This window comes from Plecotus auritus, assembly GCF_963455305.1.
Source record: "Plecotus auritus genome assembly, chromosome: 4".
Classification (NCBI taxonomy): domain Eukaryota; kingdom Metazoa; phylum Chordata; class Mammalia; order Chiroptera; family Vespertilionidae; genus Plecotus; species Plecotus auritus.
Genome location: NC_137775.1, coordinates 152,574,495 through 152,596,709, shown reverse-complemented (window position 1 = coordinate 152,596,709; position 22,215 = coordinate 152,574,495). Strand labels below are relative to the sequence as shown.

General features: G+C 37.7%; 1 protein-coding gene across 3 annotated transcripts in view; it reads right to left on the bottom strand.

Annotated features, from left to right (window-relative positions):
• PHTF2 (putative homeodomain transcription factor 2) overlaps positions 1-22,215 on the bottom strand; it is a 105,353-nt gene that overhangs the window by 12,640 nt on the left and 70,498 nt on the right. The window contains exons 10-14 of one of the 3 annotated variants that reach the window (XM_080666660.1): positions 19,138-19,356; positions 8,575-8,703; positions 6,519-6,791; positions 6,155-6,286; positions 1,500-1,586 (exon numbers count right to left, since the gene is read on the bottom strand). In XM_080666660.1, the coding sequence (XP_080522786.1) occupies positions 1,500-1,586; positions 6,155-6,286; positions 6,519-6,791; positions 8,575-8,703; positions 19,138-19,356 (840 nt within the window). Of the gene's footprint in view, positions 1-1,499; positions 1,587-6,154; positions 6,287-6,518; positions 6,792-8,574; positions 8,704-19,137; positions 19,357-22,215 lie in introns of those variants that run through there. The other 2 variants (XM_080666661.1, XR_013960507.1) reach the window with 2 other exon arrangements.

Below are 22,215 nucleotides of genomic sequence, written 5' to 3'. Positions count from 1 at the left end.
TGTTAGATGTATGTTGAATATCCTATCTGTCTCAATTGCTTTTTCATATATCAACCTGTTTAACACTGTCTTATATTCTGGGCAATTTTTTTCCCTTCTTCCAGTTCACTATCTTTAGCAGTTTTCAATCTGCTATTTTTTCTGTTTTTAATATCAATGCCATATTTTTTATTTCTCTGAAGTACTGTTTGGTTCTCTTTTAAAGCTATCTCTTTTTTTTGTAGTGTTAACCTATGTCTTTAATCATTTTAAGCAAGCTAACCTTATAGTTTCTATCTGATCAGTCTATTATCTGAAGTAGCTGGAGATCTATTCCTGCTGTTTATTGATCTGTTGATGCACTCATATTCTATTGTTTCTTCACGTGTTTTGAAACCTGAAGAGGCTTTATCTGTGAAAACCTTGTGAGTCCTAAGTTGAAGTCACATACCCCAGAACAGTCTCGGTTTTGCATACACTAGGTATCCAAGAGCTTACAATCACTTTTTATATAACTTTTTGACACAGGGGTTACGGGACAAGACCTGTAATGTACATTTGAACCCTGAACCTACGGTTCTTAGGAGAGACTTTTCTCCAACTCCTTGCGAGAGAATAGGCAGAGTTAGAGACAAGATTCCTTATCGTCTTCCTGTGCTGCAGGGCAGACTGCTTTTCTTATTCCATCTTTTCATGCAGACTACAGGCCTTTGAGGGTTTTGGCTTTTGTGTAAGCACAAGTAAGAATGTGTGCATGCAGGTCAAGGCTTCATCTCCTGTCCTCATGTGGGCATAAAATCTCAAGTCTCTAGGATATTAAGACTGCCAATGTATCTCACTTTCCTACCCTAGGGCTGCCATGCATTAACACGTATACTGAACTGCTCTGTTGTTCAATGTTATCTTCCTTTTGGTCCCTCACTGTCTTATAAACTCAGATATATAAAATGCTGGATTTTATTTTTCCAGCATTGTATGATGCTTTAAAGCAGAAGAATTTTCACTTTTACTTGAAATAGAAGTTTAAACTTTATAGCACAAAATATATCCTGAGATACTTCTGTTTCCTGACTAATCTTGGTCAACAAGAATTCTTTTACAGAGCATGAGGCAGTCAAGCCACAGTAACAATTAAGGTATAAAATAATAAATGCTAAATGTGAGTAAAGCAGAGATTCATGGAAAACAGTATGAAACAATTGATAACTATAGTCACTCATAAGTTTGTTTTGGGAAATAAAGATAACCAGGAGAATTAAAGGCAAAAACTAATTATCATATGTCCAATCAATACACATTGAGAATATGCTAGCCACCAGTGTGACACAGAAATGAATAACTTCCAAATATTTCATTTACTTATTCTACTGAAAAAATAATAAACTGCAAAAAGCCAGTTTCAAAATTGTATGACTAGGTTTACTTATATTATTACTTTCATTTTTTTTACTAGAAAACGTTTGAAGCTGAATATTTATAGGTCTGATTATCTAATTTCTACACAGAACAAGTTAACTCACCTGGGCACAACAGATAAATACAACTGAGATAGTCAACAAGAAAGCAGAGGAAACTATTACATCAACTGATCGCTGAGGACCTCGACGCTGGGGGAAAAAAGGGAAAATACTTTTAAATACATTTACTGATTAGCAGTCAATTTCATGCTTTCAATTAAGGTGCTTATCCATCATTATAAGTTGATCATTTTATATAATAAAAGGCTAATATGCAAATTGTCCCCTCGACTGGGAGTTTGACCAGGAGTTCGACCAGGGGGCGGGGCAGGCTGACCAGCCCTGCCCCCGGCCCCTCCCCCCCCAAGCCAGCCTCACCCCTGATCAGCCAACCTCCACATCCCCTCCCCCAGGCCGGCTGAACCCCACCCGTGCACGAATTTGTGCACCAGGCCTCTAGTAACTTATAATGTTGAAAATACACCTAATTTGTTAGATGAATTTTTATTAAAGTGCTACTATTTCCTAAGGATTTGCAAGACAGTGGAAATGGTGAATATATAGCCTAGAATTCTAAGCATAACTTCCAAATATTTCATTTTTTCAAACACTATTCATTCAACAAATGTTTCTTAAGCACCTACTCAGAATGAAGTACTGTGCTAGGGGGTAGAAATACAGCAGAGAACAAAACAGACATAGCCCCTACCTTCATTAATAGGGAGTCAGGCATCAATTTCAAAAGCACAGATATACGTGAAAGTTGTGATAAATGCTATGAAGGAAAAGTATAGGATGCGTTGAGAAAATTGGTAGGGAGTTTTATGTAAATATCACTTCCTTAGAGAGATCTTTCTGGCCCACCCGCCTAACCCCCAAATATAAGATCATGTGGGCCTGGGAAGATTTCCCTAAGGAAGTGATATTTATACCAAACTAAGATGGCACATGACAATGGATTGGCAGAAGGAAGAGCACAGAACAGGAATGATCATAGTGCATTCAAAGAACTGAAGCAGTTTAGTGTGGCTGGAATGTAGGAAGAAAGACAGATTATTGGCAAGAGCTGGGTCATGGGAAGGAAACCAAAATGGCGGCATAGGTAAACACCTAAACTGATGCCTCGCACAACAATTTCAAAACTACAACTAAAAGACAAAACGGACATCATCCAGAACAACAGGAAGGCTGGCTGAATGGAAATTCTACAACTAGAAGGAAAGAGAAAAGCACACCGAGACTCAGAGGAGCTGCAGGAGGCAGAGGCACTGTGACACGCGCGTGGAGAGGACTGGCAATTGAGTACATGGCTGGCTTTCTCAAGCGGAAGGGAGACAAAAGCTCCCGACTGTGCTGAACTCCAGTACTGGGCGAGACTCTGGGGACTCAGACTCATACAGGGTGAAATTGGACTGTCAGGAAAGAAAAAAGCACACTGAGACTCAGAGCAACTGCGAAAGGCAGAGGTACCGAGGTGCGTGCGCGCAGAGGGTGGGCAACTGAGTACGCGGCTGGTTTTCTCAAGTGGGAGGGAGGCAAAAGCTCCCAACTGCACTGAACTCCAGTTCCGGGCGAGACTCTGGGGACCCAGACTCATTCGAGGAGAAACTGGACTGTCTGACAGCGGATGGAACTCGAGGGTGGCTTTCTCTCAGAGGTGCTTGCAGCGATTACTGCGGGACACTGAGACACAGGGCCTATTAGGGCAGGGCTGACGGGAAACCAATGCTGTCTGCTCCACCCTGAGACTCCGCCCCATCCAAGCTGAGCACAGAGGCTTTTGCAGGTCTTGTCTCATAAGGGTATCTCCAGCACAGAAGTTCTCCGAGCATGGAAACAGCTGATCCTCACAGCCAATTGGCCTGGAGGTCAATTCCTCCTAGTGATACCAACAACAATCAAGGCTTAACTACAACAGGACTGTGCCACAGCCCACAAAGGGGTGCACCAAGAGTGTCCACCTCAGGTAACTGGGGAGGCTGAGCCACTGGGCCCTATAGGACACCTACCACACAAAGCTACTCTACCAACTAGGGAAGCATCCAAAATGCGGAGACAAAGAAACAGGTCACAAATGAAAGAAATGGAAGAAAGCAAACAACTGGATATAGAGTTCAAAACAATGGTTATAAGTTTTTTTCAAGAATTTTCTAGAAAAGGCCGATAAATTTAGCGAGACCCTCGAGGATATGTAAAAGGACCAACTAGAAATTAAGCATACACTGACTGAAATAAAAAATATTATACAGAGATCTAACAGCAGACTAGAGGATCGCAAGAATCAAGTCAAAGATTTGAATTACAAAGAAGCAAAAAACACTCAACCAGAAAAGAAAAAAGAATCCAAAAAGTTGAAGATAGTGTAAGAAGCCTCTGGGACAACTTCAAGAGTACCAACATCCAAATTATGGGGGTGCCAGAAGAAGAGAGAGAGCAAGATACTGAAAACCTATTTGAAAAAATAATGACTGAAAACTTCCCCCACCTGGTGAAAGAAATAGACTTACAACTCCAGGAAGCACAGAGAACCCCAAACAAAAGGAATCCAAAGAGGATCACACTAGGACACATCATAATTAAAATGCAAAGAGCGAAAGACAAAGAGAGAATATTAAAAGCAGCAAGAGAAAAACAGTTAGTTACCTACAAGGGAGCACCCATACTACTGTCAGCTGATTTCTCAACAGAAACTATGCAGGCCAGACGGGAGTGGCAAGAAATATTCAAAGTGGTGAATAGCAAGAACCTACAACCAAGATTACTCTACCCAGCAAAGCTATCATTCAGAATTGAAGGGCAGATAAAGAGCTTCACAGATAAGAAAAAGCTAAAGGAGTTCATCACCACCAAACCAGTATTATATGAAATGCTGAAAGGTATTCTTTAAGAAGAGGAAGAAGAAGAAAAAGATAAAGATAAAAATTATGAACAACTAATACATATCTAGCAACAAGTGAATCTAAAAATCAAGTGAATAAAATAATCTGATGAACAGAATAAATTGGTGAATATTATAGAATCAGGGGGAAAGAAAGGGAGTGGACTGACAATTCTCGGGGGGAAAAGGGAGTGGGGGGTGTGGGAAGAGACTGGACAAAAATCGTACACCTATGGATGAGGACAGTGGGGGGGTAAGGGCAGAGAGTGGATTGGGAACTGGGTGGAGGGGAGCTATGGGGGAAAAAAGAGGAACAATTGTAATGATCTGAACAATAAAGATTTATTACATTTAAAAAAAGAAGAGCTGGGTCATGAAGGGCATTATAAGCCCTGCCAGATTTTATTTTTTATCCTAAGAGCAATGGAGAATTTCCAAAAAATTTTAAGAAGTATATGGTCAAATCTACATTTTTAAAAAAGGTCTCTGTTGGCAGAGTGAAGGAAGTATTAGAAGGAGGAAATCTGAATGCTGGAAGGCCAGTTAAGAGGCAACTCCAGTGGCCCAAATTGTTTTCAATTAAGGTGATGGAAAAGGAAACAAATGTAAGTAAATGAACTCAAGATATATTTTGGAAGCAGAACGGGTAGAAATTGGTGATAAATTGGATGTTGGAAATGCAAGAGAAGAAAGTAAATTTCAAAGATAATTCATAGGTCTGGGGTTAAATGTCACTGAAGTGTAAGCTCATAAGGGTAGAGAATTTCATCTCATGGGTAGTGGATGGCACATGGTTAACATTAAATAAATGTTTGCTGAATAAAGTAATCAATGTAGAAAAGAATGTAATACCTACGTAGCGTTGATAAAGAAGGGAAATTTGGTGTGGCTTCTCACTAAGCCATGCAACAAAGACATATTCATCACTCTGTACCACAGAAATGTCACAGTGACAAAAAATAATCTACACCAATTTGTAACATTCTCCAATGGAGATTAAGTTAGTTGAATTTAACAAGTTAAATAAGCAGAATAATGAATATTTTAAATAGAAAGCTAGATAAACAGTGTGAAAATTTTTTCACTTCTTTCATTGTTGCTTCAAAAAAAAGTGTTATGGGGGCAATAAGGGGACATATATAATACTTTTAACAATAAAAATTTTTTAAAAAAGAACAAAATAAGAAGCATTAAAGATCTAGGTATGTTAGAGGATATTTGGTCTTTAGGTAACTCCATATATAATGAAATTCATTGCTACTTAATGCAACAAAGAAATAATCCTTAGTGTTTTCCTAACATTAATTCAGATGTTTCCCATTTCCCTCCTGAGTTTTGTTTTTTTATCTACTTCCATAATTAGAAAGGTTATTTAATAAGATTAAAGAGAAGAACAGCTTGAAAAGAATGGCTTAGAATTATAAGCTAGTATTTTTAAATAGCAATAGGCCACTTCACTGAGGTGATTCTGATTACAGATTTTTTAAAAACTCTTTTCTAAGCAGTGGGCTCCCTCTACTGGCTTGTGACAACCATTTTAGGTAGAAACAAAATCTTTAGCTTTTGAATGAGTAGAAGCTGGTGATTTTATGAACAAAGATAAATTAAGGACAATTTGATCTTTAATCATCTACCTCAAATACATTTAAGCCTTTTAGACTTCAAGGTGTTTTACTATAAAGAACCAGTTAAACATTTATTTTGGATTTCTGCATATGGAGCATAAAGAACACACAGCACTATGTGAGTACTTATGTGAATTCACATCTAAACATACCTACATATTGACAAAGAAAAGGGAACTTTTGTTTTAAGAGTACTTTTGTCACTACCATTCTACCTTAAGATAGGACCGAAGAGATAGCCACATTTTTATATTTTGTACTTTCTTCAACCGGAAATGAGGAACCTCAGATTTTCGAGCCCTCCTTGCCGATGTTAAATGTCCAAAGAGCTTTGCAAAAAGTAAGCGCTAAAAAAGACAAAAGGCAAGCATTAATTTTCCAGTATATTACCACGAAAAAACAAAAATTAACAAAATATGGACTATTAGAATTTTATTTAGTTAAGTACTATAAAAACAAAACGAGAAAAGAATTAGCAGCTCAGAATGATTTAATGAAATACTAAAATACTTCAAGTATACTTTGAATATTAGGAAAAGGATAAAATGTTCTCTATTCAGAAGTCTACAGTATACTGACCTGTTTATAAGTTCTTTCTGCTACACAGAGCAAAAAAAAGAAAATCCACACAAGAGACACACGAACCACAAAACTTATAATAACCATAGAAAGAACTATGATATCTTCATTAGAACCGAATGCAATTGTGTAAAGTTCAGAAGCTGAATGTGTAGTGAGTTGTTCCAAGTCTGTAGCTTGGGAGAGTCGGAAAACAAATGGAGTTAAACCCAGGATTAGAGAGATTGCATTTCCAAAAATCTGGTATCCTATTCCTGGTATATGGCTATTCACCTTTATAAGAGAAAAAAGAAAAAGGGAAAAAAAAAGTACACAAATTTTACCTACAGTAAAATTAATTTCTATTAAGCATAGTTTTATTTATAGCAATATAGAATCAGTTTCTTAAAATATATTAGTTTTACTACATGAATAATAAAAATTAAATTTACTCAAAGTTGAAGAGCCTATAATGTGTAAAAAGTAAATCATTATTTCTGCAGTTTTTAAAAATAGTTCATTATCAGATCTCTAATTCACTAAGTAGATGAAAAAAGGATTAACTATCTTGGTCTTACCCAGATCTTTAAAAAAATTCTATGTATCTCATTATTTCAAAAGTTAGAAATACCCACAAATACTGCAATATTAAAAAGAATGAGATCTCACATCCACTTAAATTTAGTTCATTAAAGAGAAAAAATCTAGAATTACATTTAATTATTCAATAAATTTGTGATTTGTGTTTTCTTCAAAGAGCTCAATATACAAATGGATGTATCTTTAAATTCTAAAACCATTTAGAAGAGAGAAAATGTTAGAGGGGGAACAATTAAATAAGAAAAAAGATGGTAGGGTAATTATAAAAAAGGAAACCTAATATCACCTAGCTAGCTTTTTATCATTCTATAATCTGCTAGCTCACAGATAGTTAAGATATAGAACAACAACTAGAAACTCCTTGTCAATAGCTTTTCATTGCTCATACTGAGACATGAAAAAGGAAGTAGATCAATTTCTATACCCAGTTATTTTAATTCCTGTCCCACATGAAGTGTGTACAACGGTTCTAGCATAACAATACACACGAAATTAGAACTGCAAGTTAAATCATGACTAGATCGGGTAAAACTTTAAAAGTAGCAATGATCTGATTTGTTAAAAAATTAAAATTTAAATCCACAGTATTCTCATCTAACTCTACTTTCAACTACTCAAGATGTTTACCCCTAGCTGCATTACTTCTATACATTTAATTAGGCAAGGAAGTATCAACACAAATCTTCTGTTTGAATTGTTTAATGTTCTGGGTACTAATAAATAAATGAGCCAAGAGGGATGATAAAGAAAAATAAATATTCATCAAAACTGTATATATCTAGCAGCTCCTCAATTTGATCCACTGAAAGCAAAAGAAAGAATAACATAAAAGAAGAAAATTTTAGATTGTATCTATTCTTGGTTGCAAGAATGAAAACAATAAAAGATGAGTGATATCACTGCTTAAATCAATGACAAAGGAAAATACAAATAACTTTTTTTCAGGTTGAAGAGTGAGGTGAGTAGGTTATAAACATAACATGCCAGTAATTATTTAATACTAGAGGCCCCATGCACAGATTCATGCACCGGTGGGGTCCCTCGGCCTGGCCTGCACCCTCTCGCAATCCAGGACCCCTCGGGGGATGTCAGAGAGCCGGTTTCAGCCCTATCCCTTCAGGCAAGGCAGAGGGATCCCACTGGTGCACGATTGGGGCAGGGGAGGGACCGCGGGAAGGCTCCAGGGCCGGCCCATCTTGCCCAGTCCCAATCGGGGCTGATTGGGGCCGGCCAGGGAGGGACTGCGGGAGGGCTTCAGGGCGTGTCTGGCCCGTCTCGCCCAGTCCCGATCGACCGGACCCCAACAGCAAGCTAACCTACCGGATGGAGCGTCTGCCACCTGGGGGTCAGTGCACATCACAGCGACTGGTCGAACAGTCGAACAGTTGGACACTTAGCATATTAGGCTTTTATTATATAGGATATTAATAATCACTGTTTTATCCTTGAACTAAAAGAATAAAATTTTAAAACTTACTCTGTTCATTATCATTCCACTGATTTCAAGTACAGACATATCTGCTTTCTTACAGTCATTGCCTTCCCATACTATAGCACTTATTTTTTCTAATCCTGGGTGGGAACTGTGGAGCCAGGGCAAATGACTCTATAAAAAAATAAAAAGAAATTGGTAAATACAGTTATCTCATTTCATAAATAAAACAAACACATATACACACATATGCATATATATATGTATATCTATATTATAAAAGGCCTGTGGCCCTAACGCTGTAACGACCAAAGACGGGCGCGGGTGGGCGAGGCTGCATGTGCAAGTGGGCGGTGCCACGCAATTTCGTGCGCTGGGCTTCTAGTATGTATATGTGTGTGTGTATACACACACACACACACACACACACACGCACACAACTTTAACTACATTACTAGTAAAAAATAGAAATAGGTGAATGCATTTATGTTTTATAAATAGAATGTACATTTATGTACATAGCTATATAGGTATTTATACACATAGAATTTCAATGACACTAAAATTCTATCTTAAAATTGTTTAGCATATACATTAAACAGATGCCATAAGATATTAGTTATAAAAATGCATTAAGTTAAGAACTTTCTATAACAGATATTAGGCAATATATTGTTCAAAAATACTCTTAAAATATATCAGCAAAAGCACGTAGTTGTCAATCTGTCTATATAGCTAATAATATACAAATGTTCCCAAACAGATATCACATTGTGCATATTACTAATTGTCCAACTTATGATCATTCAATAAAAAACAATGACAGCTGAGATTTGAACCTCTTTGAAAGATTAAATAGTGATACAATCACATGCTGAAGGACTCTTCCTCACACACCTACCCTTAATATTTGACTTACTTTTCTGATATTTTAATCTAGCAGTTCTCCAAAGGATCAATTTAAGTTTCTTTTCCTCAGAGCAAATATTGCAAAGCACAAATAACTAGAAGTACTCTCCCAAGTAATATAAAGTATTTCTCAATGTTTCAAAAAATAAAAAAAGGTAAAAAAAAAAATTGAAAGCTTTAGTAATAAAAAGAATCAGATGCTTATATTTGCTTTAGATCTATAATCCTATATAATAAAGAGGTAATATGCAAATTAACGCCCACACCCTCACAAGATGGCGCATGGAGCGACCAGGCCGGCAGGGAGGTTAGTGAGGGACAACCAAACGACTGAACAATCTGGCTGCATGGGGCAACCAGGCTGGCAGGGGTGCTGGTGAGGGTGACCAGGCTGGCGGGCGGGGGGGGGGGGGCAGTTGGGGGCAACCAGGCCAGCAGAGGGGGGCAGTTGGGGGCAACCAGGTCAGCAGGGGGGGCAGTAAGAGGCAACCAGGACAGCAGGGGGGGGCAGTTAGTGGTGACCAGGTGGGCGGGAGGGTGCAGTTGGGAGCGACCAGGACGGCAGTGGGGGCAGTTGGGGGCAATTAGGCTGGCAGGGGGGGCAGTGAGGGGCAACTAGGCCAGCAGAGGGGGCCAGTTGGGGGCGACCAGGCCGGCAGGGGGGGCAGTTAGGGGTGACCAGTCAGGGGGGCAGTTAGGGGTGACCAGGCAGGCAGGCAGGCAGGCAGATGAGTGATTAGGAGCCAGAGGTCCAGGATTGTGAGAGGGATGTCCGACTGCCAGTTTAGGCCCGATCCCAGCAGTCAGGCAGCCCCCAAGGGGTCCCAGATTGGAGAGGGTGCAGGCTGGGCTGAGGGGACCACCCCCATGCACGAATTTCATGGATCGGGCTTCTAGTTAAAAAAATAAAATTTCAAAATAGGATAGTTGGGGGTTAAAGATAGCAACAAAATGGATGAAACAATAATTTTTGTAGTTGCAGATACTGATAAGAGAAATAACACTAAAAGATTAGACCCAAAATAGGACAAATTTCTTTGTTGACATAGTTTTTCTAACTTATTTTTATAACTTATTTCATTAAAATAACTTCTAACAATGAACAGAATAATCTACTCTATTTATAGTTATTCTTTGGAGGACAATACATGATTCAAATAGGATAAAGACATGTTTCTGTAAATTTAAGGAATATATTTTCCTCTAGGGGGAGTAAAGTTGAATTGATTAACTTCAATTAAAGGTATAAAATAGTAATTCAACAATATTTAAGAAAAAAGATAAGGTAATTATTCTGTCTCATACACTAATTTTCTTTAGGTCAAGCTATATATATACCATGTTTACTATAAACAGCATGAAAACTGCTGAATAATTACAGGCAAACCATAATGCCAGTAATCATGCTATTGACATGTAGTTATTTGACTATCAAGAGGTTGCCTCTAAATATTTATCTTTCCCAAAGATATAGTATTTTAATATACATTAACCTTCATACATATATTTTACTATTGGAGAAACTTAAGAGCTATGAGATACTGGTAATTAACCACTTTTATCAAATGATGTTCCATAATTTATCTTCAAACAAAATATTCTAGTCTGGGATAGAAATAAGTTGCATTGAAATATGTATTCAACTTTTCTTGGAAGTTTAATAATTATAAAACACAATGAAACTAAAAAGCTAGGAACAAGTGCAAGAATCTGAATGGAAAATGTTAAGCCCGAGAGGCAACAGATTTTAACCACTGACACACAGGCATTTTAATTTATTTCTTAACTCTCAGTCTGTAACAGTGAATTAAAGGTTTTCCAATTACATGAAGCAAGGCATTTCAATATGATGCAGGTCCATTTACAGAAACAGAAATCAAGCAGTTCTTCACTCTCCCTCCAAAAGTACTCATTTTGCCCAGCCACCTTCCCAGTTACTCTAATTAGATTTATAATTGTCTTATTATAGGCAAAACAAGAGAAAAAGTTACTTAAAAAGCCCTATACTACTGTGTATGTTTGTCAAATATATGTATTCTGAAAAACAGTCTTGTTGAAACATGTACTGCCTAAATGTATGGAGAGCAGCATTACATGAAACATTTTTTTAAAAAGGTTCAGGGAAAAAATGGAAGCAAATAATTCCATTTTATAATTTTATCACATAGGTTCTTCTTTCTATGCTTTTCAAATTGAAATTTGGAACTCTTTTAATGATTGTTTTTTATCCTCATTCTAATTCTTAACTGCTTTGCTCCTTGTTCATTCAAAATTGCCTGAAAACCATAAAACTTAATGGTGGCAGGTTTTGTTTCAAATAAATTCACCATGACAACTGCTTTACTGGATTTTCCACCTGTGGGAACTGTATCCATTAAAATCTAGCTTTTCCCTACTGTATCCATTAAAATCTGGCCTTCCCTACTGAATTTCACTTGAATATGGCTTTATATTTTACTAGTGGCCCAGTGCACGAAATTCATGCACATTAAAAGGGGATTACTTAGAGGAAATAATTTAATATTGCTATTTGCCCTTTCTGTATAATAGAAGTGTCAGGGATGAAAGAAAATTAGTAAAATGTATATGAAAACCTTCCTCCTGTCAGAGTCTGGGGCTCACCGTGGGACCCAGAGTCAAGTCCCTGCCCCCCCACATGTGCCTCAAAATCGCGTGAGACCCAGACCTGGCCGGCCCCCCACCATTGGGCTAGATCCAGACCTGGCCAGTCCCACCCATGTCAAGCCCCACCGGGCAGGGGGCATATCCTCAGGTCCCCTGGCCCGGTGCCAGGATGGGGGGGCATGCCTTGAGGTCCCCCATCAAGCCCTGCTGGATGGGGGGCATGGCCTGAGGTCCCCCATCAAGCCCTGCCAGGCTGGTGGGCACAGCCTCAGGCCCCCCGGCCCAGCACCGGGAGGGGGGCGCAGCCTCAGGTACCCCATCAAGCCCCACCGGCTGAGGGGCACATCCTCAGGTACCCCGTCAAGCCCCGCTTGGCGGGGGGTGTGGCCTGAGTTCCCCTGACCCAGCACTGGGGGTGTACCTTGAAGACCCCTGTCAAGCCCCACCTGGTGGGAGCCACAGCCTGAGGTCCCCCGGCCTGGTGCCAGGGTGGGGGGTGCGGCCTGAGGTCCCCGGCCTGGTGCCAGGGCGGAGGGCATGGCCTGAGGTCCCCTGTCAAGCCCTGCTGGGTGGGGGTGCAGCCTGAGGTCCCCTGTCAAGACCCACGGGGGCGGGAGAGGGCATAGCCTCAAGGACCCTGCTGATTGCTTGTTAAGGCTCCTTAGCTGTGGGTACAGCCATCTTTGTGATGGAGTGATGGTCAATTAGCATATTCCCTCTTTATTATATAGGATTACTAGAGGCCTGGTGCATGAAATTCGTGCACGGGGGGGGGGGGTGACCCTCAGCCCAGCCTGCACCCTCTCCAATCTGGGACCCCTCGAGGGATGTCCAACTGCCTGTTTAGGTCTGATCCTACCAGGACCGCTGGCTCCCAACTGCTCGCCTGCCTGCCTTCCTGATTGCCCCTAACTGCTTCTGCCTGCCAGCCTGATTGATGCCTAACTGCTCCCCTGACAGCCTGATTGCCCCTAACAGCCCTCCCCTGCAGGCCTGGTCACCCCAACTGCCCTCCCTTGCAGGCCTGGTCCCTCCCAATTGCCCTCCCCTGCTGGCCTGATCACCCACAACTGCCCTCCCTTGCAGGCCTGGTCCCAACTGCCCTTCCCTGCTGGCCATCTTGTGTCCACATGGGGGCAGCCATCTTGTGTGTTGGAGTGATGGTCAATTTGCATATTACTCTTTTATTAGATAGAATTATTAGATAGGATAGAGGCCTGGTGCACAGGTGGGGGCCGGCTGGTTTGCCCTGAAGGGTGTCCCGGATCAGGGTGGGGGTTCCCTTTGGGTGTGGGGCGGCCTGGGCGAGGGGCCTGTGGTGGTTTGCAGGCCGGCCACGCCCCCCGGTGACCCAAGCGGAGGCCCTAGTATCTGGGATTTATTTTTATCTTCTATAATTGAAACTTTGTAGCCTTGAGCGTAGGCCAGGGCCGGCCAGGGCAGGGCGGGAAGCTTGGCTTCCTCCATCGCCGGGGGCAACGCAAGCCTCCTGCTCTCTAAAGCTCCATGGCTGCCGCCATTTTTGGGTTAATTTGCATACTCGCTCCTGATTGGCTGGTGGGTGTGGCTTGTAGGTGTAGCGGAGGTACGGTCAATTTGCATGTTTCTCTTTTATTAGATAGGATACATTCAGCCATGACTAGAGGAAGAAAATTTTCTCCTATAGAAATGTTTGTTACTATTTACAAAGAAAATAAAAACAGATTTGGTCATCCTGACAAGAACATACTGATTCAAATGCTCAATGTTTCTTCATAAGAGATTTTTGAGTCTTAAAGTAGGCAGAAAAGGGTCCTCCAAACCAAATACAAGAAAAAAACTGGTAGCTTTTCACTTAAAGGGAGCTAATTTCAATTACATGGCTATTAGTAAAACTGAAAACTTGAGCTTATTTTTCAGAAATCTGAGAATAAGAAATGTATATAAAATCAAGTCTTTCACACAAAAGCAAAACCAATGGAAACTTAGAATACTATTAGACATGCAGAGTAGAAAATTAAAAAAATCTTCATCTTACCAAAAAAAGAGCAGAATGATGTGAAAGATTTAGGGCAAATTTATTCTGTATAGCATTCATTAAAAATATTTTTTTAATCATTTAAGAAAGGCCTAATCAGCATGCTTTGAAAAATGTTTATTTCATTTAACTCATTCACTCAACTTATATTTATTAAACACCTACTATGTACCAGGCACTGTGTGATACAGCAATGAGCAAAAGAACACATGGTCCCTGCTTCTATGCAGCTGCTATCTCTGGGGAAATAGTTCACAGGCATTTTCTTAAAGGTCAATTCTAGTTGTTATTTTGTGACTTAGATGAATATGCAAATGACTCATGATCAACCCCACTCTCAAGGATTAATTGTTCATTGCTTTTTTCACTTCTTAAATCTCAGGGAACTTTAGCTATTCCCATGGCCACAACCTGGACCTTGTCACCACCCAGAATTGCTCTACTTCTGATATGACTTTTGAATCACACCTCTCATCTTGCCAGGTCTCTCAAACCTTCAATTCTAAAACACTTGTTTCCTTGAGCACACCTATCCTTTATTCTATCAGTCTCTTCTTGGTTTTATTTCCTTCTCAATCTAACATGGCTAGACTCTTACCACATCTGTTCTTTCAATCAGTATACCATCCCCTCTCCTGTCTCCTGAATAGCAACTATTTAGTGAACACCTATGCTGTGTGACTTTGGGTACATTATTCAATTCTGGGCCTCAATTTTCTCAGCTATAAAATAAAAATAAACCCTACTGTTATAGGTTGAGAGGATTACATGAGATAATACATGTAGATTACTTTGCACAGTGCCTGGCTTTTATTAAATGCTTGCTATTATTATGATCATTACAACTATATTCCAGAGAATATCACACAACTGTCTGGAATGAGTAACTACAAATTCATGGTTTCAGACTCTAGCTGGACCCTCAACAATGTGAGTCTGACTTTGAATGCATGCATACATATACTCTCTCTCCACTATCCCCATTTCCTGCAAATGATAACTTCAAGCCTTCATCACCATCCACAAGTCCCCTATCCTATCATCTCACTTATTATTAACAGACTCCCTAACCTCCTGCACTCACAGAATAGATTATCAGGCAGCAACTCTCTCATCATCTTACTTGTTTCAGGCACTCTTCCTCCTCCTATTTCAACAGAAGATGTATTCCTCTTCCTGTCAAGGAGGAATTTATAGTAAGCTTCCTAATTAGGTTTTCCCACTAGAATCCTAAGACTCATCATTTAACTTTTTCTCCTATACCTCTTTAATTCTTCCCTACTGGTTTTCTTCTATGCACATATGTGCTTAAACATTTCACATCTCTGGGAGAGGGGTGGAGACCAAAACTATTTTCTCATCTAACTAATACCTCATTTTTTCCAAACTTTCTCAGTCATGCTTCTTAAACCTTTCTTCATTCTCCTTCCTCAATCCCTGTAGCAAAGCTTCTTTCCCCTAACACTTCCTGTAGCCAATGCCAAAACTAATGAATATATTTTAAAGTGAAACATTTCAATCAGAGAATAGTAACACTCGAGTTTATATTTTAACTTTCTCCCTTATTTGCTCGGTATTTTAATTTAAAAAACACTATAGGCAAAATTGAAACTCACTTTGTACACCATTCCCTTCTTTTATTCCTCAGACTTATCCTAAATTTGGTGTTTACTATTCCCTTGCATGTTTTTATACTCTTACTGCATCTGCTTTTATCCATAAATAATATATAATATAATAATATAACCTTGCATGTCTTAAAATTTTATATATTGTATGTATACTCCCGGAACTTGCTTTTTTCATTCAAAATTATATTCACAAGATTTATTCCTTTTTATATATGAAGCTGGGTTCATTAAATTTCACTGATATATTGTTTTATCATATGCCAGGACTAATAATTCTACAACTGTTGCCTATTACATTATTTTTAATATTTCACTATTATGCACAAGGCAATACCATACACATAAAAATTATTTTATATGTCCTACTGTGCCCAGCTTCTAAAGTTTCCTTAGAGATGAAAGAGTCCTAAAGTACACAGACTTCAATTTTTTTACATTACAAACTGCTCTCCAAAGTAGTTGTGCAAATTTTTATGAACATCAGCATTGAATAAGAGTTCTTTCTTCACATTCTTGCCAACGTTGAATTTATCAATTAAAAATTTTTAGACAATTTGATCAATATGAAATTGTATCTCATTGTTCTACTTTACATTTCCCTAATTACTAATAAGGCTGACCAATTTTACTTATTATATATTAGCCATCTAGGTGAGTTGCTTGCTCACATCCTTTGCCCATTTTTCTACTGAGTCGTTTACCTTTTACCTATTTATCTGTTAAAGTTCTTTGTGTGCTCTGTACAGTAACACTGAGTTATTGTGCTGGAAATATCTTCTAGCTTGTGGCTTGTCTTTTAACAATATTTATGACTTAATTTGTAGCCCAAAGTTTTACATTTTAAGATATTCAAATTTGTCAATCCTCTATTTTTTTAGAGAGAGAGAGAGCAAGGCGGGGAGAGAGAAACATCGAACAGTTGCCTCCCCTAAGGGCCCTGACCCAGAATCGAACCCACAATCCTTAGATGTACAGGACGGCGGTCCAACCAACAGAGCCACACTGGCCAGGACAATCCCCTATTTTTAGATGTTTGCTTGTGCTTTTTGTATCTCGTTTAAAAAATCCTTCTCATACTTGCAGAAACAAAGAATTTTCTCCTATACTTTCTTCTAAGTATTTTAAAGTTTTGCTTCTTCACACGAACTATCTAGAATACATTTTTATGTATGGATAACCATATACTAAGTAATCTATGCTTTTCCACTGATTTGTAATACCACTTATGCCATATATTAGGGATCCATATAAGCATATGTCTACTTCTGGGTTTTCTATTCTGACCCATTGGTCTATTAATCTGTTTCGAGCTGCTTTAACAAAATAGATTGGATGGCTTAGAAACAGAAATCTATTTCTCATAGTTCTAGAGGCTACAAAGTCCAAAGATCAAGGTGCCAACAGACTCAATGTCTGGTGAGATTCCCACTTTCTGGTTTAGAGACTGCCCTCTTTTTAAGGGCACTAATGATGATCATGAGAGCTCCACCCTCATGCCCAATTACCTCCCAGAGGCCCACCTCCAAATGCAATCATATTTTGGTGGGGACACTTTCAGTCTATAGCATATACCTATACCATATTACCTTAATTACTGTATTTTAAAAAATACATTTTTATATCCAATATGGAAAGTTCCCTGTAATTCTTCAAAATTGCTTCTGCTATGACATTTTGTTCTTTAATGTGAATTTTAAATCTGTCTTAGACTCTAAGTCCAACTGAAAACAGAGACATACAAACATACTGTAGAATTTTAATAGAAAAAGCAGTGATGATGGACATCTCTTGTTCCTGCTTTTAATAAAAATGCCCCTAAAATTTCAACATTAAAGGTTCTTTGATAGATAACTTTTATCAGAAGGTTCTTTGATAGCTACCTTTTATCAGATTAAGGAAGTTCCCTTCTACCTCTAGTTTTCTAAGTTTACTTGTTGGTTTCATTGTTAGGATTTCATGAGGACTTGGATAAGAGAGAGAAGAAAGTAAGAACAGTGAGGATTTTAAATGACTACCCAGTTTCTGGACAGTGAACAGATGAATGAAGATGTTATTCACCAAGATTTTGAATGCCATAAGAAAAATAAATTTATGAGGGAAGGTGGTGTATTTGATTAAAGCTGAGGCAATGGTGTAACATTCAAATGAAGATGTCCCACAGACCTGTGTTGTCCAATATAATACACCCTACTCACATGTGGCTACTGAGCACTTGAAATGTGACTAGTCCAAATCAGATGTGCTGTAATAGATTTTGAAGATATTTTGTATTAAAAATATACACTGAGTGGCCAGATTATTATGATCTCTGAACGCATAATAATCAGGCCACTCAGTGTATTTGTATCTCAAATGGGTACCAAAAGTATTCTAGACTTTTGCTGGAGATCAACCACCTATTTGCCCTGAGCTTTCTATCAGCTAGTGCAAAGGGGAAAACAGATCAGGTGTACAATTTATAGTATCTTTGATATCAAATAAATGAGGTACTCAAGAGAAGTACACTGAGTGGCCAAATTATTATGCGTTCAGAGATCATAATAATCTGGCCACTCAGTGCATATTATTTCATTATTTTTCATATTAGTTATATGTTGAAGTGATATTTTGAATATAGGGTTAAAGAAAAGATACTAAAATTAATTTCACATTTTAAAACATTTTAATGTGGCTACCAGAAATTTTTAAATTACATATGTGACTCTCATATTTCTATTCGACAGCACTATTATAGGCACTTGGAGATACAAATCTGATATTCATAAAATATAGCTCTGTTAATTACAATCTTACAGTGGAGTTAAGACCACAGGTATAAATAAATATGACCATGAAGTCTGTTGAGTGAGAAGAAGACTATTGCATTTAAAACACAAGTTGAGCCCTAACCGGTTTGGCTCAATGGATAGAGCGTCGGCCTGCGGACTGAAGGGTCACAGGTTCGATTCCGGTCAAGGGCATGTACCTTGGTTGGGGGCACATCCCCAGTGCGGGGTGTGCAGGAGGCAGCTTATCGATGTTTCTCTCTCATCGATGTTTCTAGCTCTCTATCCCCTCTCCCTTCCACTCTGTAAAAAATCAATAAAACATATTAAAAAAATAAATAAAACACAAGTTGACTTATAAAACTCCATTTACCAACAACTTTTCAGAAACATATGTTTGCAAGGTCAGAAACATAACCATAACAGAAATGATGAGATTCTATGTTCCAATGAAGCCAGACCACAGCTCACATTAAAAAAAATTTTTTAACCAGAATATTTTAATTGAATGTAAGCTTTTTCTTCACCTCTGTAAAATTTGTACATTCAAAGGAGAAAAACCTGTAGAAACCACCAGTGGCTTAAATTATCTACTACTAGAAATTAAAAATCATCCTAGAGACTTAAGGGACAAATTAGCCCATGACAACTGTAAACCGACCTGGTGAAAAGGATCATCTCTATATTCTTTTTTCACACTTGGATTAACATGAGGATTTTCCACATCTGTCTCACTGGTACAAGATGATCGGCATTCTGCACAATGTAACAAGTCTTCCCATAATACATCTTCTGTTTCAGATTCTGGCCTTGTGCTCTCAGAATCCTGTCTGGAACTTGAACAGCGAGAGCTGCAACTAGTACCCGATTTGGGGGCATCCTGAAATCAAGATATTCTTTGACATTAATACAATTTATGTACCCTTTCCAATTCAAAGGATTCTATTAGAACCATATATTGTTACTTTTTGCTAAAACAATAAACACACTGTCAAATAACAGTGAAATAGATAGCAAAACATTAAAAATACATATTAATTTTTAAGGAGTAACAAAATTTCCTCATATCAAAATTTATTTCACATTTCAGCTCAAGTGTTACTTTGCATACAAAGATTATGACTTCTTTCTCTTTGTATATATTTATTGTCTAAAGTTTTACATATGTCTCCTTTTTCCCCGCTAGACCCCCAACCCCCTTCGCCAATGACTTCTTTCTCTTAAACTTTATACAAAGTTCAGAATTCAGGCAGGCAAAGACTAGTCTACATTCACATGGACTGCATAGTCACCCACTTTAATTGATGGTTTAATGGAGTTTTCTTACTTAGTCTATTTTAGCAACAATAGATTTAATGTATCTATTGTCTTAGTTTCTCAAACAACAAGTTCAATAAATTGACAAAATGAATAAATAATCATAAATTATCTCAAACACATGAATAGCTACAAAGTGCCAATTCAAGTGTTTGAGATAATCTATGTTATGAAAGTGAAAAACTAAAAAAAGAAGTTAAATAATTTCTAATAAATTTACTATTTTCTTAGTTTTTAACATACAAAATAAATAGTTTTGAGTAAAATTTTAATTTAAATGAATTCAAAATAACTTTTACTGAATAAAGAACAACAGCCATCCTTATAGCAAAGTGTGCTGAAATTTTTAGATTTGATTTTAGTTATCCTGGCACTAAGATTTGTCAATTCTATCTTTAAAACGTTTTATATTTATCTTTTTTCTATGCTATCATTCTTTGTTTGCTATAAGAGCCTCCTAATTGACCCCTACCTAAAAGGCCTTCCCTCTTTCCAGGTTAATATTCCAAAAGTACAACTGTTCTTTCACTCCTCTGACCAAAATCCCTCTGTGGTTTCCCACTGCTGTTCTCCTGGATAAAGTTCAAATTCCTTCACCTACCACGCTCTCTTCAAACGGCTATTTTTGGACCTTGTTTTCCACTTCTCAGTACCACAGCCTTCTCTTCCAGTGACAATGGGCTATTCCTTAACTCCTAAACACAACTTGTTTGTTGCCACTCCAGCCTCTCAGTATATTCCTACCTCTCATTATAAATCCTTCTCTCCTTTAAAGCCCACTCAACAAAGTGTCAGGAAATTACCATCTCTACCCCTTTCTAGCTGGCTTATCTTAGAGACTTAAGGGACAAATCAGCCCATGACAATGGGAAATAAAACTACCTACCTTAAAGAGATATTAAAAATTAAATGAGCACTATAGTTTTTAATACAAATCTGTACAAAGCAGAGGTTCAACAAATGTTAGCTTAAAGTCTTCTATTTAGAGTGAATACTTTGTCCCTGCAGTGAGTTATTATTATATTCATTTGACAATAAATTTTGTCTTGCTATCTAGCATCTACATTATCTGTGTTAATTAAATGTTCATGTATTTCATATATTCAAATAAATCATAACTCTCAAATATACTGTAAGTCTACCAAAGACAAAAACCATCTTTACCACAGGTAACATAATATCTTGAATGAGTGAGTTATATTATTGACAATTAACTTGTGTATATTAGAATGGAGCACCATGTATATTTAGTGTGTGATAGAGCATTTGTGGCAGGGTTGTTTGAGAGAAAAGTAAAAAAATTTTTTTTGAAAGAATTGAATAGAAAAACAAATAAAAAAATAAAAAGAGAAAAAAATTTACAGAAAAAGGGTAAAAATCAGTCTGTTGTTTTTTTTTTTTACAAAAAGCACTCCAAAAATATTTCAGATTCACTGTCAAGCAGAATACTTGAAACATAAGTAGTTTTCATCATAACAATTTTCATTAGATAACAAGGACAGAAGTAATAAGCAACCAGTAATTGCTAATTTAAATTTTTTCATAAAGCTAGCTTATTATCTATCACTAATTCTGATGCAGACTTGCTGATCAGATATAGAAAAAAGTATCAGATTAAAGGGCAAATATTTAACTGAAACTAATGGGTGATTTCAGGAATAAGGAAATACCTGTAATTCCTGATAAAAGTATTTTGTCAAATACTGATTAATAAATAGGACATTTTATAAATGCATAATGTAAAAATTATTGCCTAGAATTGCTTATATTTCAAACACTATTTTATCTGCAATATTTAAGTGATTAATGGCCACTTTGAATTTCATTACAAATTGCTGATTACAGACTAAAAATAGGAAATTTTAGAACTGAGGAAAAACAGCTCAACTTAATAGCTCATTTAATTTGATTCGCTCTGCTTATTTCAAATCTTTAGATAGCTAAAACAGCATATAGTCAAATGAATAGAGGATTATTTATTTAAAAGGAATAAGCATTTATAATATAAGTGCTTTTATCAAGCAATTATACATAATCTTATTTAATCCTAACAATCTGATGAGGCTGCTCTCCTTCTCTCTCCCCCCGATTATACAGGCAGAAACTGAGACGCAGAGAAGTTAAATAATTTTTCCAAAGTCATTTAAATAGTTTGATTCCAAACCCATAGTTTCTGCATTGTGCTTTCCATCAAAAGCATTTATTAGGTGAGAATCTTATCTACAATAGGGAAGAAAAATTGAAAGATACTTGTAGAGTTAACAAAGCAGGACAGAGAAGAAAATAAGTCAAATGCTTAAACAAAGCTATCAATTCCCCAGGAAACCTTCTATATCCCAGATAACCAAGTAATCCATCATCTTCCCAACAGGTGACTGAAAGAAGCCAACCAGATATAGTATATCACAGAAAAAGGTAAGAA